The 22877-nt window shown below is 43.5% G+C and overlaps 3 protein-coding genes across 4 annotated transcripts; 1 reads left to right on the top strand and 2 right to left on the bottom strand.

The window, feature by feature from the left end:
• Positions 1-343: 343 nt before the first annotated feature.
• LOC108146156 (F-box/WD repeat-containing protein 7) lies at positions 344-8572 on the top strand. 2 transcript variants are annotated; one of them, XM_017272028.2, is made up of 7 exons: positions 344-525; positions 2655-5803; positions 5860-6041; positions 6103-6328; positions 6388-6598; positions 7018-7189; positions 7261-8572. In XM_017272028.2, the coding sequence occupies exons 2-7, from the start codon at positions 2693-2695 to the stop codon at positions 7370-7372; spliced, it is 4014 nt and encodes a 1337-aa protein (XP_017127517.1). In that variant the 5' UTR covers positions 344-525; positions 2655-2692; the 3' UTR covers positions 7373-8572. The 2 variants fall into 2 exon arrangements, with proteins under 2 accessions (XP_017127517.1, XP_017127518.1); XM_017272029.2 differs by lacking the exon at positions 344-525 and adding an exon at positions 2294-2367.
• A 671-nt stretch (positions 8573-9243) lies between these two features.
• On the bottom strand, positions 9244-12520 carry LOC108146430 (kinesin-like protein KIF23). The gene is made up of 6 exons (XM_017272433.2): positions 12382-12520; positions 11564-12322; positions 10954-11503; positions 10570-10891; positions 9958-10508; positions 9244-9887 (listed from the first exon to the last, which is right to left on the bottom strand). The coding sequence occupies exons 1-6, from the start codon at positions 12390-12392 to the stop codon at positions 9417-9419; spliced, it is 2664 nt and encodes an 887-aa protein (XP_017127922.1). The 5' UTR covers positions 12393-12520; the 3' UTR covers positions 9244-9416.
• Positions 12521-12969: 449 nt separating this feature from the next.
• On the bottom strand, positions 12970-15433 carry LOC108145674 (sulfide:quinone oxidoreductase, mitochondrial). The gene is made up of 7 exons (XM_017271229.1): positions 15222-15433; positions 14803-14908; positions 14510-14734; positions 14252-14452; positions 13982-14191; positions 13385-13571; positions 12970-13294 (listed from the first exon to the last, which is right to left on the bottom strand). The coding sequence occupies exons 1-7, from the start codon at positions 15347-15349 to the stop codon at positions 12981-12983; spliced, it is 1371 nt and encodes a 456-aa protein (XP_017126718.1). The 5' UTR covers positions 15350-15433; the 3' UTR covers positions 12970-12980.
• Between the last annotated feature and the right edge of the window lie 7444 nt (positions 15434-22877).

Raw genomic sequence — 22877 nt, 5'->3', positions numbered from 1 at the left:
TATTAATATATTTTAATATAAAAAATGTTGCTACGAATATATTTATAAATTAAATTTTGAAGTGTCTTTTCTTAACATTTTACCTATCATTTGTTAATAACAACAATAATTCAACAAGGTTTTTATAAATATTCAACTATTTATTTTAACTCTTACTCTTAAATCACAAAATTACATTTGTATGAACAGCTGGCACTATTTGCCAAATTCCCAATTATTTAAGGAACAATTCAAAGATATTTAACTCCTAGTTTTATATCTATTTAATGATTTTTATTCTATTCTATATAAAAAGACACGCACATCTCTAACCCCGACTTTAAATTCCTGTGGTATATTTCAACGGTCGAGCGGCGGTCACACTGGATCCGCATTAGTTTTTTTTTCGGGTCCAAAATCTGTCCAAATCCGCAATTTGCATGCATATTCCCGTATCTAAAGACTTTATAATTAGATAGATCGAGTGAGAAATAAGCCGTAAAAAGGAAAAGTTCGCAATTCTCCGAGGAGCAAAGGCCCCAAAACGTATGTGAAAAATTCGATTGAACGTGTGTGCTGCGCCTGTGTGTGCGCCTGTGTGTGTGAGAGTGGGCCCAAACGCAAAAAGTTTTACATGCGTTTATGTAGTTAAATAATTAAAAACAGATTGTGCCCCTAAAACCAAGGTGTGTTTGCAAGGGCCCCTCTAAATTTAAGCTACCTAAAAAAGGTTTATAAACAATATGGAAAGAACCACGCGCATTTATACTTTTGCTGTCGCAGTATGTGAGTGTGTGTATGGCTCTGCCTGTGTGTACAACAATGTCCACATTTTTCTTTTGTTGTTTGCTCCACGAATTATGGGGCTATCCCTCCATCTCCATTTCCATCCGCTGCATTTGCAGGTGCAGAAAAGTGGGGTTAGGAAATCCACAAGGAACGCGTATTTCTGCTCTGAATTTGCAACGAAAGTAATCTATTTTTGGGGGACCACAGGTCTCTGCTTATTATCTCTGTGTGTGTGTATGCAACGATTATGACGACTCCACACCCGTGGTTAAAATCCCCTTCCACAGGGAGAAAATATGTTCCTGAGCGCATCACCGATTGTCCTTTGGCACAGGTAAACGCGTATTTCTATACGGTGTGAAAGCGGAGAACCGAAAAGACCCTAAAAAACGTTTTTTTCGGGAGGTCAACAGCCAAGGGCCATTGGCAATGGGAGGGGGCAGGGTTGGAAGAGAATAAAAGAAAATGTTCGGGAGAAATGCCTGCACATCTGATCTGTTTCGCCAGTGATGCAACAGCAGGAGCGCTGAAAATTCCTTTGTGATCTCGCCCCTTTTGTTCTGCGGATGCTGCGCTGCAATGGCTGATCTCCGCCTTCTTTCCTCCTCCTTCTCGTCCCTGGATTCTTTCAATCTCTGCCTGCAGCGATCCCTTTTTCTCTCGGGTGCGTGTGTGTGTGTGTTGGTAGGATGTGATGGCCAGTCAAGCTGCTGTCAAGCATCAGCGATGCGCATCTTCGAATTTCCAGTCACTGTGACTTCAAGCTGGCAAGGATCAGTGACTCGAAAGCACTATTGAGCTATCACTAGCTTCGGTGGGATTCCTATAAAAATGCTTACGAACCAATTTTAAAATGTGACTAAACACAAATGATAAAAAGCGAATTACACACTTAAAAAAAGTTAATCAAAAAATATCACGTTTTTGGTCAATGTTCTTGGTGATGATGAGCTATGTATTTTTTTTAAAGGCCAAAAGATGTGACTCATTTTGGTGACTATTATTAAAAGGTTAGAGATTTTGATTATGATCAAATCAGTCAGTCAAATTGTTTTTCTCTTTAACGTTGAGTGACAGCTATTCTCGGTCACAGTGACTGCATCCCGTGCTGATCATCTCTGCAATCCAGTCAAAAGCGGAGGGAAAAGATAGCGGCTTGAATTGCAAGGTGTACGTGATGTTGTTGTTGTTTTCTTTGTTGTTGTTGGTGGTGCGGCTGCTGTGTATCTTTGGTGCTTCTTCTTCTTACGTCCGTTACTTCTCGCTCTCGTCATCTCTGCTCTTTTCTCTCCTCATCTCTCCGCAATACCTTTTTGGTGCCTGCTGTCTCTCTTTCCAGTCTTGTTTTTGTTGTAATACCCGTTTCGTCTTCTTTTTCCCATTCTACTTCGCGCCGTTTTAGCCTCTTCCGCCGATCCGATGCACTTTTGTGATTTCCTTTTTCGAGTTCCAACGACGTCGGCAGAGGCGGCTGCTTACAACAAATTTTTCCCACTGCTTTTCATTGCTTCGGATTTTTTTTGCAACCATCAGTTTGCGCTTGTTGCGTGGGAATTTCGGATCATCTTTGATTCTCAGGGCACAAAAGGATCGTTTGTTGTAAGTGGTGAAAAATTGTATTCCCTCTGTTTTTGGAAGCCAAGTAGCGTCTGTTCTTAATTCCAGCGCTTCAGGTCCTTACTTCCAATCACTTCTACCCAAATATTTAAGATAGGCGTTTCTTTCAAACTTCTATTTACTCTATTCAAAATTGTTCAGTTTCCCAGGAACCTTAGCACCAGACTTCCATTAGTCATTTCCAAATCGTTCACTTTTCCAGAAGAGTGCCTTTGCAATTAGTTTATTCCCCAAGAGAAAACTCAATTCCGAATAATTTATCCTTCCAGGAGAGCGTGCTGTCCACTTTTGATGCCTGAAAAGTATTATGGAAAGAGGATGCCCAGCTGCTAGCAGTGAATTCGTGGCCAGTGCAGGGGAGCGTACTCAGTCAGCAGTCACAAGCTCCACCTCCACGTGGGTCAAGAGTCAGGCCTCGACCAGCCGGAAAGCAGGATCAACAGTAGCGGAGTCACCAGAAGCGGGATCACCAGGAGCCGGCGGAGAAGCCTTTGTATCTATGTCAACGCTGCGGGAGGATGTGGAGGACGTGTGTGTGTCGTCAAACTCACAGCATGGCTTTGCCGTAGTTTTGGACGACGAGTCCAGCACCTTTGAGATTAGCTCTTCCAACTCACTGCCCACCAGTGCGGGGGCGGCGTCCACCATGGGCGTGGTGGCTGCCGAAGACAGCTCCTCCACGGACACCTTGAACGGTGGTCATCCATTGGGCCATCCTGCCTCCTCGGAACACAGTCGTCAGGGTTTCTTTAACGAGGATAATGAGGATCCTCCGGTCGTCTGCCTGATAAACGACGATGACGACGAGGACGACCCCGAGCCGGAGGACGAGGATGAAGAGGAGTTGATCGAGGACGATGACGAGGACGTGGTAAATATTGGAGTAGCCGCCATTGACTGCCTCAACACATCACAATTAGCTTTGGCCGACGGCACCATCATGGCGGCCGATGGATCCAAGATCTTCCTGGAGACGCCCGTCGTGGAGGAGGCCCAGCCGCATCCCGGCCAGGTGATCATAACCGGATCCCAGTCGGAGCTCACAGGCAAGCCTAAAAGATTAAGCGATGAGTTTTTGCTGGGCGATGAGGAACAGGCGGAGAACCTGGCTTTGGTAAGAGGTATCAAGTCTGAGCCTGGCACCGCCGTGGACGACCATCCATTTGAGGGCGACGATGCGGCCACTTGTTCCTCCCTGCACGACCGCCTCATGTCCGTGCGCCTGAAGCAGATGAGCCTCACGGCCAATGCGGCCGTTTCGAATCCCTCGCCGGCGGCTTCTGCCAACGCCGCCGCCCCCGAGGAGGCCTCCACATCCAACTCCAGCTCAAACTCCAGCTCCTCCTTGACCAAGGCAGACATCGAGTCCATGGATCTGATCGAGCGGCGCGACTTCGAGACGGAGCAGCGGCTGACGGGCGACATCATCCTGCGCACCAGCTCCATGATGAGCCAGAACAAACTGAATCTAAGTCTGATCAAGTCCATGGCCGGAGGCAGCAGGGTGTCCAATGGATCGGGCACGGCCAACAGCGACGATTGGCCCAGTAGCAGCAGCAATGGCCGCACCGTCTCCTCGGACAGCAAGTACACCTACAAGGATCTGTCGACGACTCCCACGAGCAGTCGCAAGTACACCAACAGCCGGCTAAGCAAGTCCACTGCCAAACTGAATCTGGGCTCCACGCTGGGCGCCTCCAGCTGCAGCCAGCACAGGAGCAGCTCCAGTTCCACATCCAAATCCACAGAGTCGTCGACCAGCTGCACCGGAGCAGCCCGCACGGATGTGTACACCAACACCAACTCGAATGATTACCCAGGACTGGCTCCGACCACCTCCGGATCCGGATCGTCCACATCCAGCGGTAGCTGCCAGCAGGAGCCGGATGAGAACGTGACAGCATCCGTATCTTACAGCTCGGTGGGATCGCAGACCTCTCAGGAAGGTGGTTGCAGTCGCACCACCGCCCTTAATCCCACGGCGGCCTGTTCCGCCGGAGCCGCTTGCTTGGGTGACTCTCAGGCCTCGACATCGGCTTCCACCTCCACCTCCTCCGCCAGCGTCGGCGCTGGAGCGTCCAACTCCAATCGTTGTCAGTATGCCACTGCATCGACGGCGAAGACAACGCGCCAGGTGAACGCCAGCGCCCAGACTCAAGAGCGTTTCCTGGCCCGCAGCAATCCTCCAGCTGCCAGCGGAGCGGGAGCAGCTCAGCCGGCGGCATCAGTGCGGCAGCGTCGCAACGGTTCCAGCGATGTGGCCCACCTCGAGGTGGTGGTGGAGGAGGGAGCTGCCGGCGGAGACGGCGGCGGCCTTGTCGAGCCCGGCGACTTTAGCGCCGAGGAGCCGTGGGCCAATTGCGATGAGGAGAACAATTGCTCCGATCTGGAGGAGATTTGCACGTGCCAGAATGGCAACGCCAGCAGCTACGGCGGCAGCAATGCCAGTCTTAGCGAAACCTTCGACCTGGACGTCATGGACCCCATGGATGAGCCCATCTCCCTGTCACTTTCCACTGCCGCATCCGCCACCGGCTTTGCCGACTGCTCGCTGACCAATCCCAGCTCGCTCATTTCGCAGCAGCGCAAGCGGAAGTACAACGAGGGCCGTCTGCTCGATGGCGGTGACTACTCGCTGACCATCTCGTCCAGCGGCGGAGTGGGCGGACCGGGCTCGGGCGTGAGCGACAATTGCCGCAAGCGGATTGCCTACGACTTTGCCTCCACGCCGCGCTCCTCGCAACACTCGGGCGTTCCCACGGCAGTGCTGTCGCTGACGCCCTCGTCGCACCTGGCCAACGCCTCGCCGGGATCGGGCTTGGGCCGTCGCACGCCTCGTTCCGTTCCGACCCGTGACAATCCGCCGCCAGAGCTGCAGCACTGGTTGGCCCAGTTTCAGCGCTGGTCCCACGTTGAGCGATTGCTGGCCGTGGACCGCCTGATCGATCACTGCGATCCCTCGCAGGTGCGCCACATGATGAAGGTGATTGAGCCGCAGTTCCAGCGTGACTTCATCTCCCTGCTGCCACGGGAACTGGCCCTCTTTGTGCTATCCTATTTGGAGCCCAAGGACTTGCTGAGGGCCGCCCAGACCTGCCGCAGCTGGCGCTTCCTGTGCGACGACAACTTGTTGTGGAAGGAGAAGTGCCGCAAGGCCCAGATCCTCGCCGAGCCACGAAGCGATCGTCCGAAGCGAGGACGTGATGGCAACATGCCGCCCATTGCGTCGCCTTGGAAGGCCGCCTACATGCGCCAGCACATCATCGAGATGAACTGGCGGTCGCGACCGGTGCGCAAGCCCAAGGTTCTCAAGGGCCACGACGATCATGTGATCACATGCCTGCAGTTCTCCGGCAATCGCATCGTGTCCGGCTCCGATGACAATACGCTCAAAGTGTGGTCAGCGGTGAATGGAAAGGTAGGTCTCAATCAGTCTCAATCTCTCTTAAAAACTTAATTTATTTGTTTCCCTAGTGTCTGCGCACCTTGGTGGGTCACACCGGTGGCGTTTGGTCTTCCCAAATGTCCGGCAACATCATCATCTCGGGCAGCACGGATCGCACTCTCAAAGTCTGGGACATGGACAGTGGTGCTTGTGTGCACACGCTTCAGGGGCACACGTCCACTGTGCGGTGCATGCATCTTCATGGCAGCAAGTGAGTAGAGACACCTAAGTTTCCTCTAACGTGTGCTTATTTTTATTGAACTACTTTGCAGGGTGGTCAGTGGCTCGCGAGATGCAACTTTGCGGGTCTGGGACATCGAACAGGGCTCCTGTTTGCACGTCCTGGTTGGCCATTTGGCCGCAGTGCGCTGTGTCCAGTACGATGGCAAGCTGATTGTGTCCGGAGCATATGATTACATGGTCAAGATCTGGCATCCGGAGCGGCAGGAGTGCCTACACACGCTGCAGGGGCACACGAACCGCGTCTATTCGTTGCAGGTAAGCTTGGAAATCATATTTAGAGTGTTTGTGTACTAATCAATTTGTAAAACATTTAGTTTGATGGCCTACACGTGGTCTCCGGCTCACTGGACACTTCCATTCGCGTGTGGGACGTGGAGACGGGCAATTGCAAGCACACCCTGATGGGTCATCAAAGTTTGACCTCCGGCATGGAACTGCGTCAGAACATTCTCGTCTCGGGCAACGCCGATTCCACAGTCAAGGTGTGGGACATCACAACCGGACAATGTCTGCAAACGCTGTCGGGTGAGTCGAGAACTAACTGATTTTGGTTTATAATTAACCATTTATATACTACATTTATTGTCATGAGCATATCCTTTTATTTGGAATTATTTAATGAATTAAGGAGCTTTATTTTATTATGATTACACAAATGTATCTAAACACCTACCATTTTATCGTACTATCATATTTATTTATTTATATAAGGATAGTTATATTTAAATAGATTAAAAACCTCATCTTTCCTAATCGTACACGTTTATTTATTTGTTTATATTTATGGTTTTAAACTAAAAGCAAACTTCTAACTAAGATAATTAGCAACTATGGCCTTCCGCCCGTCTAGGATGACTATTATGTTATAAAACCCATTTAAATGTTTGGCAAACAGACTTCGAAGAACCATTACTAATCTCATCTCGTCTTCTAATGCCTTTTAGGTCCAAATAAGCATCAGTCTGCGGTCACCTGCCTGCAGTTTAATTCCCGATTTGTGGTGACCAGTTCCGACGATGGCACTGTCAAGTTGTGGGACGTTAAGACGGGCGACTTTATACGTAACCTTGTGGCCCTGGACTCTGGTGGATCCGGCGGAGTTGTGTGGCGGATTAGGTAAGTCTTGGATAAGACAAAATCCGCTTATTGCTAATAAAATAATAATAATGATTGCATGGTATTTTCAGGGCAAACGACACCAAACTCATTTGTGCCGTTGGCTCACGCAACGGAACGGAGGAAACCAAGCTCATGGTCCTGGACTTTGACGTGGAGGGGGCATGTGTCAAGTGCTCATAGGAGCCGGTGGGGCACTTCAGATCCGGGCTTCGCTTGCGCGTTTGGATCCAGGCAGAGAAGGGCCAAGGTCGGGGCAGCTAGTATACAGCTTCAAGCGAGATTTCATTGCAAACTCATCTAAACACACAAAAACACACACACAGACAGATACCGCGGATGTGAAAGTCCGCAACGTAATGTTGATTGCCTTGCCAACAAAATGCAGCTGCTCACATACACCACACTCACCATACACACCATATACACACACTAAACACTAAACACTGAACACACAAAACAATTAAGGAGGAAAGTGCAAAAAGGAGAGGAAGGGTAGAAGGGTGGTTGGGGTGTGGCTGTGGCTGTGAGTGTGTATTGTTAATAATACCCTTCTTTAAATTACGTTGCTTCATAGCCAAAATTCGTTTTCCACCGTAGAATAATTTCGCTTCTTAGTTTTTATTACGATTATCCATTTGGCGAGAGTCGATTGAATTAATGATAACATTATGATTACGTATTATATAAACAGCAGATTATATACAGTTGCAGATGCAAATACCTTGTTCCGCGTCGTGTGAATCCGAGAGAACGTTTATGAAAACAGAGCTTTATATTGATTAAATTGTAATTTGTTTAACTGGAATTCAGATAAGATGGATTATGTTAATATTGGCCCAGCGCTTGAGTTGAGTTTGCCTTCTATTATGTTTACATTTGTGGTTTCGTTTCGTCCAATTTGTTTTGTTTAAATGTACTTGGAGTTACCTACATTCTATTGTCCTGTTCTTATCAATTGTTTGTCCCTTTAAATTTGATTTGACATTATTGTCGTATAGTAGCGAGTAGCATTAGCTAGATTGGCTTCCAATTCCAAATTCGAAATTCGAAATTCCTCATTTGCCAGGAACCTGCCACAATTGCCGTACATAGCGTTTAAGAGTCATCTGCGAACTCATCGAGCAGCAGCTACCCCCACAAGAAACAACAAACAAATAAAAAACAACTGCAACAACAACACTGCAACACAACAACACTCACACACACGTGAAATCATTAAGCGAACATATATTTTAATTATAGACTGATTTATTAGTAATTGAAATTAATCTACAAATATGTATGTGTAATGGTACCGTATGTATTTCAATAAAATTTATCGGTTTAAGCATAAATCTGAATAAACGCAGGAATAATAATAAAAATAGTTAAAACCATCCATATGTGAATGTTTTGTACTGGTTAGTGAACCATTTTATTTTTCAGGATTATTCTAGTACTGGACAACCAAAATATGATCCACTTTTGATATATTCACAACTTATGCTTTTTTTTAAAGTTACATTTTCATTCAGTTTAAACTGAAACCCAATTTTATGGAGTTTTTAAAGGCTGTTGAAATAAATTTAAAAAATTACTAATTTTAACTTTTGCAAACCGAAAATAGTGATTAGTTTTGATCAAAATACCAAAATTCTGACTTTGTATTCTCAACAAAGTTTCCAAAATAATAGTGAAATACATTTAATAAATTTGTCATTTAAAAAGAAAACGAGGTTATTGTGTTGTTTGGGTAGCCTATTTGCAAAACTGCTTAAGCAAAAGTGTAATCCTTTAGTTCCAAAGTAAAAATAATAAAACATTTTAAGATATTTAATATATACGCATAATTTCACTTTATTTGTTCATTTTATAACTGGTTTTTCGTGGAGATTACTCCAGGAAACAAAAAATATTCAATACTTTATGGTACAACTAATGCAAACCTAATAATGGACGATGCTTGGATAGTTTTCATAGATAGCTCTCCGCAGATATCCTCCGGTTATCAGCGGCTCTTGACCAGGGAAAACTTCCATTTGCGAGGGATTGCGAATTCATTTACGGGGTCATTTATACAGATTAACTTGTCTTTAATCAAATAAATCACTTCAATGCGATTCAACTCCAAAACCATAATGGATAATAAACTTAAATTTAAGTTAGTGAAACTAAATAACTATAAGCTAATTGGTAATTGGGTATTTGACTTTAAGAATTCAACGTAGTGTCAAAACTATTCTCCCTAGATCTTTGACTTCTTGCTGCTGTGTCCCTCGATGCCGAGATTGCAGCGCGAGGCCACATCCTGGACGGAGGTGACCGTGCTGGGCACTACACCGCCTCCCAGAGCGGAGATGGTGCCATTGCTGGGTCGCTTTCGCGTGGGCGAGTGAACCGGCGACTTCTGCTTCAGGCACTCCACATCGTTGAACACCACCTGGGCACCGCCGCCGCAGGTGGGGATCACATTGCCCTTGTACAGCTTGGTCTCCACATCGCCATCCGTATCCGCATCCTGCGAGACGAGGCAATACTTGTTGGCTCCGTGGGCGGTAAGCTCCTTCATGTCGGTCAGTTTGGTCACCGATTTGCGATTCTTCAGGTACGGCTGCATGATGGTTCCCAGTGGCACGGGATTGGCGGCCCGGTGCTCCAGCCACTTGTCGCCGGCGGAACGAGAGCGTCTATGACGGTTGTTGGCCGCAGCTGCTCCCTGTTTTAGTTTGAAATAAAAACCACAAATGTTACAATAGAATTTCTAAAGAGCGACAGAGACTTCTTACATGACGAGGTGTGGCGTAAATATCTGTTCGTGTAGCCGGCACTGATGATGTCTCTGTTCGCACTGTGAATGCCCCGCGTTCCTTATCGTTCAGTATATCCTCCGAGCTCTGGGAACGCGGCAAACTAGGCAGATCCTCGGACTGCAGAATGTTGGAGACCAGGCGCAGTTTCTCGTCCTTGATGCGCATGCGTTCCTGCAGTTTTGTTCGCTGCTCCCGCAACTTAAGCTCGAACTCGCGCTTGTTTTTGTCCGACTCGACGGCCAACTTGGAGCTGAACTTCTTCTTTTGCTTCTCCTTCTCTTGCTCCTTCTGGGTCAGCATGTTCTCCTTCTCGTTGAGCTTGAAGGTCAGCTCCTCGATCTGTCGTTCCCGCTTGCTCAACGTGTTGTTAAGCACGTCGATGGAGCTCTCGTGGATGCGCACCTTTTTCTCGAGGGCAGCGCTGCGATCGCGCTCCTGTTTGTACACAGCCTTCAAGGAGGCGAGCTCAGTGCGAAGCTGTAGATTGTCGCGGTCCAGGTTCATCAGCATCTGCCGGAAGCTGTCACCTAAAAGTAATATACAAAATTAGCATTTATGTATTTAGAAGGCGAGCAGAATGAGACCCACACTTTATGTCCATATTGGCGCGCAGCTTCTTGCGCTTCTCAATGCGCTGCTCCAGATAGTACATCAACTCCCGGATCTTGACCTCCGCCTCGGGACTGTCCATTTGATAGGCGGGAAAGTCGGGTCCCAAACTGTACACCAGTCCAACATCCACCTCCAAATCCTTGGCCTCGGGAATGCCCAGCTCGTTCAGATTGTTAATGGCAATCTTGAACAACTTGTTGGCCTTGCGGCGGCCAGGAGTCAGACCCAAGTCCTGTTTCATGGGTGTGGCTCTGGCTATCTGCACCTCCTGGGTCATCTCAGCAAACTTCATCACTTGCTGAGAGGGGGAAAAATACATGTTAGCAAAGATTATTCTTTGTATTAGTCATTAAAACCCACAATATTCTCATCATAGTCCTCGATTCTCGGGTTGATGCACACAATCATGGACACCTGTCCCTCGCCATCGAAGTAGCTCTTGAATATGTGTGTGATCTTGGACTCGCGATAGGGAATCTTCTTGGGTGGCAAGCCATTGGCCGCTGCAAGCTGGTTCTCGCGCAGATATTCCAGGCAAGTGCGCAGCGTCATCAACGAGTTGTTGATCTTGCCCGCCTCATTAAGTCGCACGCCAGTGTTTTTGGTGCGCGAGGAGCGCTCACTGCCCGCCAGATCCACCAGGGACAGTTGGCTCACTGTTATGTTCCGACTGTCCTGGACCACATTCTCACCCTGGCTATCGACTGGCGCCTGGACCAGGCGAATGTTGAACACCGAGTGGCTGCGACTGGATTCGGCATTCAAAACAGTGTGCCCCATGCGCTTGCGCTTCTGGCCCATTTGGAAGACCTCGAGGGCCTCCTCCACTGTCTTGACCTCCACCTCAGTGACGCCATGGACGAACATGCGACGGTTGGCATCCTCGCGAATGATTTTGCTCTGCAAAGTCCTGCACAAATCGTATATTAGATTAAAAAGGGATAAATACAATCTAGATGCCAGTACTCACTCCTGTCTGCCCGTATCCTCTAGCAAATCGTAAACGCTGTTGTTGTAAATCTCAGTGTAGGTGACAAACACCGAGTACATGTTGTCCTCATCCAAACCCAGTAGCGGCACTGGCTCCACGGAGGCCTGGGATGCTATCTCCGGATCGGAATCCTTGTGCCGGAAGGCAAACCGACCGGCGCCTGCAAACCGCTGATTCATCTCCTTCTGGCGCTCCAGTAGGGCATCCTCCTCGGACAGAATCTCGAAGCCGTTTGGCTTCTCCGGCAGGAAGACGAACTTCTTGGCCTGGTAATCGGAGATGGTGCGGAAGAGCACGTCCAGGCAGCGCGGCAGAATGCCCCGGTGGCGCAGATTCCCGGTCATGGTGTACGTTTTGCCGCTGCCAGTCACTCCGTATGTGAAGAGCAGGCTGTCCCGGCCCTTGAGCAGATTCTCCACCAGTGGCTGGGCCACCGACACGTACACATCCTGCTGCGTGGCTTCCGGCTGAAAGACGTGCTTAAAGATGTACTGAATTTCGCGCTGGGCGCCATTGTGCTGCTTGTGGTGCTGCAGCAGCTGATCCTGCGGACTCAAAGCGATCGTTGTGGAGTTCTTCACCCGCAGAGAGGTGAGATCCGCATCGGATTGGAGTGGTCGCACACGGCAGAACACATTCACGGGATCCCGGGCCTTATCGGAGGTGTTTTGCCGCTGTTTCTCCGTAGTTTTTGGTGGCCGCGGTGTTTTCGGGACGACGCGCATCGGCGTACGGGGTCTGTGGAGAGGAGTTTTCAGTCCTGTGGTCGATATTTTTTATTCCGGCGTTATACTTACACTGCCTTCATATTTTCTGCTTTCTTTTACCACTTAATTGAGGTTCTTAGTGTGTTTTCAGCTTGTTTTGGAGCACAAATTGATCTCTCTTTTCGGACGTTACCTTCAAATTTCCAGCGCCAAGCGACGCCACGCTTTGTTTTAGAGTGACCGAATTTGTGAAAGCGATTAATGCTGGCAAATACCAGACTACATTTAATATATACCAGAATATACAGGGGCTTGTACACTTCGCGTCACTTGAATAGGTTCACCGTACATGATTACTTAAAACTTTGAATAAGCTTAAGATAGAAAGTCTAGAGATTTATGCAAATCTATGATGTTTTTATTATAACAAATTTATTTTATTATAAGATATTCTCAGTTATTATGTGTAGTAACATCGACTTAGTCAATCCACAGCTTTGAAAACTTTTTAAAAATTAATTTCTCAAGTTTTCAGGAACTGTCATTTTGAACCTATTAATGTAACGCGCAATGTACATATGGTATTTTTTCAGGGCTGAATTTGCATGTAGAAACCGTATCGCTGTGAGTGGCAAGCTTGGCGGTCTTTTTAAAAACGTACAAATATGAAATGATCACTAAGGTTAATATTACTTTTTATTAAATTTAAGAACGGAGAACATTTTTCGCATGAGTGCCGGTCCATTCCAATAACCCTTCATCATGAGCTTCCAGTAGAGCACCGGCATCAGTTCCTTCTTCATGAAAAACATCGAATACCTCTCCTTGCTCTGATCCACAGGGAATGTTTCCACGGGCGTAAGTGTATAATCAAATTCCGCTAGAATGCAGGAGCTGTATCCGGTGACGATGGGACAGGAGGAGTACCCGTCGTAGAGGTCCGTGGGATTCTTGCCCTCGATCGCGGCCATCAGGTTCCTAAAAACCACCGGTGACTGTGCAGCTGCAAGCGGATAAAACTCATTTCGTATTCCACAGGTCATTGAATATTCGCCCATTACGATTCCGATTTCCAACGGAATCCAAATCTTACCTGCCGCCGCCGCCGTTTTTGAGTTGGGGGAGCTTGCCGAATCGCCGATGGAGAACACGTTGCTGTACTTGGTGTGCTGCATCGTCGCCTGGTCCACGTCCACGAATCCGGTGGGGGTGACCAGCTGCTTGCAATTGGCTACCACATCCGGAGCGGTCATCGGTGGCGTCACATGGAGCATGGAGTACTAAGGGGGAGTTTCACAAAATGAAAATAAATTTGATTCGAAATGTGATCATAGGCAAAAAGAAAGCGAAACTTAATCGAACTTCAAATTAATAAATAATACCATTAATTATTAAATTGTTTGAAATGGCTCTTCAATTTTAAAGGGACACACCATCGCATTTTTAAACACTCACTAACCTACATGAATATTTAAATCTCAACAAATATAATTCAACCAGTATTATAAGTTGATAAATTCTTTTCAAAAAAGAAAAAAAAAAAGATCAAAAATTGTTCTGTAGCTTATGGAACAGAAATTTTAGATTACCAACTATCCAACAAATTTTCAATTTCAACAAATTAAAGTTAACACAATTTTTCGTTTTCATAAAACCATTTAAATAGACTCTATATTCTCCAAGGTCTTACCGTTTCCTCATAGAACTCTCCGGGTTTTGTGAGGTCCTCAAAGACAGCTATATTGTCGCCGTGTCTGACCTCTACGAGATTTCTGCTTACATTGAGCGTAATATTTCGCCTCTTGACCAGTTTCATCAAGGCATCCGCGTAATGCTTTACGCCAAAAATCACAGGAAGAGATGTGTTGTAAATAATATTGACGTTTTCGCGGCGACCCAACTGGAAAAGGAGTAAATTGATTATTAGTTAGTTAGCTATGTAGTTAGTTGATATACCCACCTTCCTGAAGTAGTGGTCCGATATATAGGCGATTTTCTGAGGTGCACCTGCACATTTGATGGGACAATGGGGAAAGGTAAAGATCACATTTCCCTTGTATGTCCTACGCAGACACTCGTACACGTGATCCACGTACTTGGGCGAATATATGGAACAAACATTGCTATCCGGGGTCTCCAGGGCCTCTACAAGTCCAGGGATCTATTGCAAAATCTTCTCATTATTATGTTAAAAAAATATTATTAAAATTGAACTAACCTTTTCATATCTTAGCTGCATTCCTGTGGCAATAACAAGGAAATCGTACTTGATCGTCTTACCGCCGGATGTGCTAACCGTATTATTATCCGGATCGAATTCCACGGCCTTTTCTTTCACCCATTTGGCTTTTTTGGGCAAGACATCCGACATTTGCCTGTGACTTTGGTCCAGTCGCTTCATTCCACCTCCAATTAGAGTGAACATGGGCTGATAGTAGTGTTTCTGCGGGGAAGTACCAGGTAATATGTATCATTATAACAAAGTTAGTTATGAGGGGCAGGCTTACTTACTTCTTCGGGTTCCAAGACGATCACCTTGTTGCTGCCAAGACGCGAGGACAACTTGGCGGCCATGGCACAGCCGCCAGTTCCGCCGCCCACAACCAGAACTTGACATCTGGTAGACAAAATACATTTTAATTAAAAAATTTTTAAATTTCAGGATCCCCTTATGACAGATTATTAAAAGTAGGACAATCCCCTGACCACACCCTCAAAAAAGCTAATCTATGTATCTTCGTAATCGAACCATGGCCCACAAATGAACTCTTCGTTATCGCCATTAATTAGGTATACTTTTTGTTTAGTTGCTAACCCCACCTAAAGCATACTAATTGAATTTGTTTTATTGTGAGAGATATACACTTGGCATGCCAGTTGGTTCGCGATAAACTAGCAAAACTTTTTCACAGCGAAATAAACAAACTTACTCTTGCCGCTCGTGGTTCACCCGCGATGTTGAAAGAAATCTAGCGGAAAAGGCCGGTTTTGCATGGCTGTTTACTGCAAAGAGGAACCTCTGGCACTGGTTTAAAGCTTCTGGAAGTCGACGGTTCATTGTTGATCTTCGGTCTCCTCTTAAAATTGGTTAGCAAATATCGAACTGTATGTGGCTACAACCGATAGACGACTGGTGCAGAAAAAAAGCTTTTGTCGGGGGGTTATCAAACCGTTTACACTTGCAGAAATCTCTGGCTATTTGGAATTTTGAAAAACTGTTAAAATTTAGAAACTGCCGATGCTCAGTCGACACTGTGTACTTCAAACATGTCGACCTAAATTTCAGAACAACAAATGGAGTGTGCGGAAAGTTGTCAACTAACCTAATGGAATAGAATGATTTTAAACACAAATAAATACGCATTACACATATTTTTTATTGAGTGAGAAAACTAAAAGAGTTTTAAAAATCAAGAAAAATTCAAATTGCTAACTGTATAAATTTAGAAAAATTGTCAGGCCTCCAGAAACGAAATAAATGTTCATTTCGCCCATAAAAGTCAGAGTGTACATGGGTGAAAAACCAGTTTTTCATGGGTAACAGAAATAGTTCCACCACAACAGGTTGCACTATTATTTTTTGGTTGGGTGTATTAATTGTTTAACCTTGAAAGATATCTAAAGCTTTAGAGCATGCTTTTTTTTGTCAGCTGTTCAGCCAACTAAAGCTCATTTGGTACTAAATAATCTAGAGCTTTAGATAAGGCGTTTAACCATTTAATTACTGTGTACAGTGAAGCTCATGAGCAAGAGTACCATGAGATCATGAACTTAAAATAAGTGTACTTTTGTATAGACAAATATCAAGTAATTGCCTGCTTTAGACTGTGTACAGTAAAGCTCAATAATAAGTGAACCATGAGATCACATTCTTAAAATAATTATTTCTAGACAAATATTTGGTTGCTTCTTACAGTGAAGCTTAATCACAAGTGAAACATGAGATCATGTTCTAAATATAAAATGTACTTAATTCTGTAGATGTATCAGTTGTTTGCCTGCTTATCAGGGCATTACTTATTATTTGGTTTTAAATCCATTTCTTTTTTTATGTGGTATACCTCTGGGGGCAACCTTATCAAAGGCGTATCTCCTAAATTGTTGATAACTGGCCAAGAAAAATCCAATATACGTTTAAAATCGCAAAAAAAAATCTAAAAAATTCCTTTTGATAATCATTTTAATCTTATATTTATTCTTAATAACCCTAAATTCACGACAGGTTTTGCTGATGGCTGAGCAACTATTTCAATTTAAAATGGTATATATAGTTAAAAAGGTTAAAGTATTATCAAATTTGCTTTGATTATTTCTGTGTCTTATCAATGAAATCCTATAGTATGTGAACATTAAGTGGTCAATTAATAGATTCTACAAGTCTAATCAGAATACGAAGGTCGGCATTAAATTTTATTGATAGACTGCAGCGGTCATCCACTTATACGAGTATACTTAAATATAAAACAATATAGTAAGTGGTTGGAAAAATATTATATAAAGTTGAAATATATTTTTAAACAGCGTGATGCGCAACTAACGATGGTTTTGTATTGTTTAGTTTATTTCTATGCAACGTATATGAATTAAATAGAGATTAAGATTTTCAAAATATTAAGATGATCATTGAAAGGATGATCAATAGGTTCCCAGTTGACGTTTGTAGTATAGACAATGATATAGGAAAAGGTTACCCCCTCAAAGCATATTAAAAAAAAAGTATAATAATGCATATAAACATTACAAAAAAATCACTTTTTTAATAAATAGGGGATTTTAATAAAAATGAATTAATTGATTATTTGTCATCTACAGGGATTCTTTCAAAGCACGATCGACAGATAGTACTAAACTTGTTCATGAATTTTAAATTTCCTCCGCTCTTTCATGTGTTGTAATGTATAATCAAACATGATCAGATCGTGAAACTGACAGTTTTCTTGCATCATGAAAGTATTTAAGTAAAATTTTCCCGGCAGCTAATAAGTTCCGATGAACTTCGCAGTTGTCGAATATAAATTCCCTTCGTGCATGTGTCACATTCAGGGATTTTCCATGAACCCGCAGACGGAACAGACGGATAGACAGACGTGCATCGATGCTAACAAATATAGTAAATGTTGGATGATTAAGTGAACAATGTTGCCAATAAACGCCACGAGACGACAACTGTGACAGCGGCGGGTTTAATTACGCCATGCTGCCGACTGATTGCAGATGGGGATGTACTTACATAGATACACAAGTAGATGGGATGTGGGCGGGAATGGAGATGAGGATGAGGATGGAGATGAGGATGAGGATGAGGATGAGGGGCAGGTCCTGGCAAGGACCTAGCGTGGGCCCGACAAGCCCTCCATGGGGTTGGCCATCATCAATTGGAGACAAGCTGGCAATTCAAATGAAGCCCTATTGACTGATGGCCAAATTGGCTGCGCGACTGCGTGGGCGACTAGAGGGGCCAATATCTGTATATATATATATATATATATATATATATATATATATATATATATATATAGAATCAAATGGGTGGTTGGGTGGTTTATTATTTGGTTTGTGGTTGGGTGGCTCCACGGGCGATGGCCACTTTAAATTGGGCGTGGCATCGTCTGTTGCTAGGTGACAGCCATTTGATTTCCATCTGCGGTGGCAAGGTCCCAGCAGCCCATCATCATCATCATCATCATCATCGTTCCCGACCCGATAATGACCAAACCGCTGGTCTCCATGATGACTTTCCCCGATTGTCTGTTGCCGCCCGTGATTGCGTGAGCTCCACTTCATTTGAATATAACGGTGGCAGGCCACGCGGAGCACGTAGGCCCACACGGAGAAAAATGCCCAAGAATTTTTAGGCTGATAATATCTCAAGTTAAGATAAGATAGATTATATTTTTAGGTAAAGAAAGAAAGAAATTAAAGCAAAGCAAATCAAACTGATCAAATCTTTTTTATCTGAAACTAGAACTTCGGTAACAGAATTTAAGAAAGATATCAAATTATATCAGTGTGAAGTTGAGGAATGATTTACTTTAAAATTCTTATTTTAACTAACTAAATACTTTTAAATTCATACTTATAATAACTAGATTAAAAAGAATTCCGCTAATATAAAATTCTAAATATTTGGAATCTGATTACAAATTATAAATTGGTAAATTATGTGTTTCTGATAATATATTATCTCATTTCTTTGTTAACGCATAAAATGTTATCACATTGGTTTATTGTTATCATAATTTCATAACACTATAATTTTACGACAAAGAAAATAATGTTCTTCTTTATCAAAAAAAAAAAAAATAAAATGAAAGCCATGCTTTGGTGAATGAAATACTTATATATATATATATTATGTGTATATTATTAAACTGATAAATTATGGAAATAATTCAATTGCTGTCACAGATAAGAGCCTATTTTAATTAATATAAATTTCTATACCTTAGCAATATCACCACCTAGTGACGAGTTGTAGAGAACGTAAGCAGATAAGAATTTTGAAGAAGAATAATATTGATGAGCCATCTTTTTTGAGTCATAAATTTTCACTGTGCCTCCTTCAGTTATTTTTGAGAATTTTTTTTGGTATTGTCTAAATATAAAGTGGAACCTAATTAAGGGGCTACAATAGCCATTTAAAGAACAGCTTAAGAGTGTTATTGTTATAATTTTCACTGTTAAGTGTTCAATTGTCATGAGTGGGATTACCAATTTTGGTTGTATTTTTTCTCCGTGCCAAGAATCCTAGACTCCGAAGTGCATTTCAATTGACGCCACACCAAAATCAATTGCAGCAGCGTCTGCGGCGGGATCTTTGTGCAATTGGTTCGACTGTGGAATGCAAATAGTGCCGGAGATGCAATTGATTCAGACCCCCGACTGGAGGCAGCAGGTCTGCCATGTCTATATCTATGGCTATATATCTCTATATCCATGGCCCCTACAAGGAGTGACGTTCGCCATCGCCATCGACATCGTCATCGGCTTTGACCACTTGGCGATGATTGACTGTACTGTACTGTACTGTACTGTCTGGATGAAACTAATTCGCGGCAAGCCGCATTAAAATCGCAACCTGCACAAATCCAGAATTATCAGCCTGCAGGCGGCGGTAATAAAGGTGGATGATTGCTCCATTCTTAATTGACATCTGACGTCTGACATCTGATTGATCCTTGATTGGCCTCCCACCATATGGTACCGGATCGAGGGCTATATACTGTAAAGAAAAAACCGTACTGCTTGGCATATGCATTTGGGGCATGCATTTCATTTCAATTTCCAATCCAGTGCGATCCGATCCCAGCCGATCCAAACTTCGGCGAATGTTAATGAGAAAAATGTGATTTAAAATAATAAATTTGCATGAAATTTTCATCGGCGGTTGCGAGTCAATCAATCAGTGGAGAGCAACAAGTAAGACGGCAATCGGCAATCGGCCATAGCAATCCCATCCCCTGTGAGCCACCCCCTTTTTGGGGGGCTCAAACAAACGAGCAACGCAACGAGCACAGCTACAGATACAGATACAAATACAGATATAGATACAAGTACGGATTCAGATACTGTATCTGTATCTGTATTTGTATGTGTAGAGAGTGCCGACGCCATAACTGTTATTAAAGCCCAGTGGAGTCCAATTTGCTGGCTCGTCCGTTTGTCCATTTGTCCGTTTGTCCATATGTCCGCCTGTCCGCTCGTCCCGCTCGTCGTCCGTTCGTCGTCCGTTCGTCGTCCGTTCGTCATCCGTTCGTCGTCCGTTCGTCCCGCTCGCCCACTTGTTGATTTTTGGTTCGGGCATGCCCATGCCAGATATAAAAGCATGGACGCTCAATCTTCCGCCACACAGTCCATCACTCGCCACATCTCGAGCAGAACGGAGCTCCACTGAGAACAGAGTACCAAGAGCCCAGAATCTAACTGCAGCTTGAGTTTGGTGTGCCAAGTGAAATCGAAAACCCCCTTTAACGTATCCAAAAAAAATAAATCCACCGGAAACTCCAGCGTTTGTTCTAGAACTCCAGTGAAAGTGCCGAACGAAGCTTTGAAGTGAACGTCATCTAAGAAACCAAAGATATGCAGGTAGGATTACAAGTCAATAACTTGAAAAATAAATAAAAATAAATAAACTAACTTAAAGCATATGGAAGAAGTTCGGAAAATAGGTAAAAACATGCTTTAATTGATATATTTTTTTTGGAATTATACTTTTTTGTTTCTTGTAAAAACAAATATAAGTGTATGGAGTTGGAGATATTTAGGCAATACTTTTTTATATAATTTTTAAGATTTTACACAAACTCGACAAAAGAAATAAAAAATATATTAGAAAAGTTTTGAAGCTTCGGTAATATTATTCAATGTGTTAACTAAACTATTTTACAAACAAATTAAAAAAAAAGTTTTTTTTATAACAGTCAAGAAAAAATTTTAGACTTTATTTAATTTGTAAAAGCTATTTATTTCTGAACAAAATTTTCCATCTGGCATGAAATATTTCTGGTAAGTTTAATTTATAGATAAAAAACCTGCCTCAATATAATAAAATGTTGCCTAGAAACACTGATTTAACAGAAAAGATAGCAAAGTTAATTGGGGTTCGGGGTTCGAAACCCATCGTAATAGCCCGTATAGCAGCTTCCTCCGCTTGACTCATCGACAAACTTTGAGCTTTGGCCACTTACCATCTACTATATAGTTGAACCAGTTTCTGATCTCGTGCCATCAATTTATAACTTTTCGGGATGAGAGTGCTCATAAGGAATGAGCAATACTTTCAGGTTGCCTTGATTCATGTGACGTGGGTTCGAAGGGGCAGACTGTCAAACAGTTTAATTGAAACGTTTCAAATTCGTAATTTAGCACACTCGTGATTTTTAATTGTACGAGAAAAATGACTATGCTAGATTCGTTATCGCGCTAGGCAACAGGCCACATTGGGAATCTGGTTAATAGAACAGTACTTCAAATAGACCTATGGGATCGGAAAGTTAATGGAGAAGTCGCCAGTGGGTCTGTAGGTTCCGCCTGATATCAGATCTCATGTTGTTTATTTTAGTGGAAGAATCGCAAAAGCCGAACAATAATGATAAGTGCATCGCTTGGCCGAAAATATGCTTTCATCCGCCGAAAAACGAGGAACCAAGAGTAAACAAAGTCCTCAAAGGCGATCGAGCGTGAGAAGAATGCGAATTGTTAAACAAAACTTAAGCAAAATATTTTGAAGTCTTCGCCTGTTTTGATTTTTAATCTCCTCGTCCGGAGAATGTGTTACTGAGAACTGTGCGAATTTTTGCAGTTTGATCCAGATTTTATATTCGCCAATCGAAAATTTGCCATCTAAACCCTTGCCTTAAAATCTATTTATTCTTCAATTGCTTTGTAGATTAATCAAAGTGTGCTAAATAATAGACTGTCGTCATCGTTTAATTTTATTGCATTCTGGAATATGCTTTAGTCATTGCATGGTGAAACTCAGCTTATGCATTGATTCAATTGAGATTTGGGTTCGAGAACCTATCATTGATTTCATAACGACTCGGCTTTGCTAACTAATTCGATTCAACTTTCATAAACATGTTATTCTTTCTGCTGTTTTTGCAAATCATTGCTTTGAAGTAAAACACTATTGTAATAACAGGAATTTTCTAGAAAAACACAAACACAATTTTTAAAAGATTTTAAAGGTATTTTTTTCGAAATAAAAAACTTTTCTTCTTATTTTTTAATTATGGAAAATCTGAGCTGAGAAATATTTTATATTTTATTGTCCAAAAAAAGCAAGTTCTTTAAGATATTTTAGGAAAACTGGAAATTAATTTGTGATTATGATATGATAAGATATGGTTTTAGATATTGGAGATATTTTGCTACCTTGACAGATACAGTTAGATATTGCAGATACAACTATAACCTTAATCCGATCTGCTGAGTCAGTTTCTTGGGTTAGGCAAAAATTGCGATGCATTTAGTGTCGCGTCAGCTCGAGACCTCCCCGATTGGTTTTCAGTTCCATTTCCATTTTCATTTTCAAGTGGAGCGGTGTCTACGTGAGCCGGCGAACATCTCCATCTCCACATTTTCACCACAATCCACCTTTAAAAGCACCTTTAAAACCGACTTCCCTCGAGAATTGGTTACATGTTTTATTTTTTGAGCCTGACGTTGCGCTGGTCACGCAGGCACCTACCCCTCCCTCCCCCCAAAACCCCCCTAAAACCACTATCGTTCGATTCTGAATCGAAATCAATTCACAAGCAATTAATAATCAGATCGCTTTTGTAATAAATTGCAATTTTATTAAACACAAAAAAAAACAAAAGACTAAGCAATATAAATCGTTGCCTTCGATTTTTTCGCAATGAAATTAGGATGGGGAAAGGGGGATGAGGGGGAGAGGGGGAGGGTCAGGGCAGAGAGGCGCGAGTTCAAATGCGTCACAATTTTATTCGCAATATTCCATTTTGCATATACGATCGAGATAAGAGAGTGGGCCAACGAGGAGGTTGAAGAGCAAAGAGAGAGGAAAGAGCATTGAAGAGCAAACCTCGCTCTTTGGCTGCCCCCCTTTTGCATGGGTGTGA

This window comes from Drosophila elegans, unplaced genomic scaffold, assembly GCF_018152505.1.
Source record: "Drosophila elegans isolate 14027-0461.03 unplaced genomic scaffold, ASM1815250v1 contig_208, whole genome shotgun sequence".
NCBI lineage: Eukaryota > Metazoa > Arthropoda > Insecta > Diptera > Drosophilidae > Drosophila > Drosophila elegans.
The sequence above is the reverse complement of the archived record's forward strand: the minus strand, read 5'-3'. Positions and strand labels throughout refer to the sequence as shown.

What these genes read in the sequence shown, in the direction of transcription:
- LOC108145674 (XM_017271229.1), bottom strand. Translation starts at nt 15,349, where the DNA reads ATGAACCGTCGACTTCCAGAAGCTTTAAACCAGTGCCAGAGGTTCCTC. An exon ending in CGGACCACTACTTCAGGAAG is followed by an intron (nt 14,192 to 14,251) that starts GTGGGTATATCA and finishes CTCCTTTTCCAG; the next exon opens with TTGGGTCGCCGCGAAAACGT. An exon ending in GAGAGTTCTATGAGGAAACG is followed by an intron (nt 13,572 to 13,981) that starts GTAAGACCTTGG and finishes ACTCCCCCTTAG; the next exon opens with TACTCCATGCTCCATGTGAC.
- LOC108146156 (XM_017272028.2), top strand. Translation starts at nt 2,693, where the DNA reads ATGGAAAGAGGATGCCCAGCTGCTAGCAGTGAATTCGTGGCCAGTGCA. An exon ending in GGTCAGCGGTGAATGGAAAG is followed by an intron (nt 5,804 to 5,859) that starts GTAGGTCTCAAT and finishes TTGTTTCCCTAG; the next exon opens with TGTCTGCGCACCTTGGTGGG. An exon ending in GGAGTTGTGTGGCGGATTAG is followed by an intron (nt 7,190 to 7,260) that starts GTAAGTCTTGGA and finishes TGGTATTTTCAG; the next exon opens with GGCAAACGACACCAAACTCA.
- LOC108146430 (XM_017272433.2), bottom strand. An exon ending in AGGACTATGATGAGAATATT is followed by an intron (nt 10,892 to 10,953) that starts GTGGGTTTTAAT and finishes TCCCCCTCTCAG; the next exon opens with CAAGTGATGAAGTTTGCTGA. An exon ending in TTTACGCCACACCTCGTCAT is followed by an intron (nt 9,888 to 9,957) that starts GTAAGAAGTCTC and finishes AAACTAAAACAG; the next exon opens with GGAGCAGCTGCGGCCAACAA.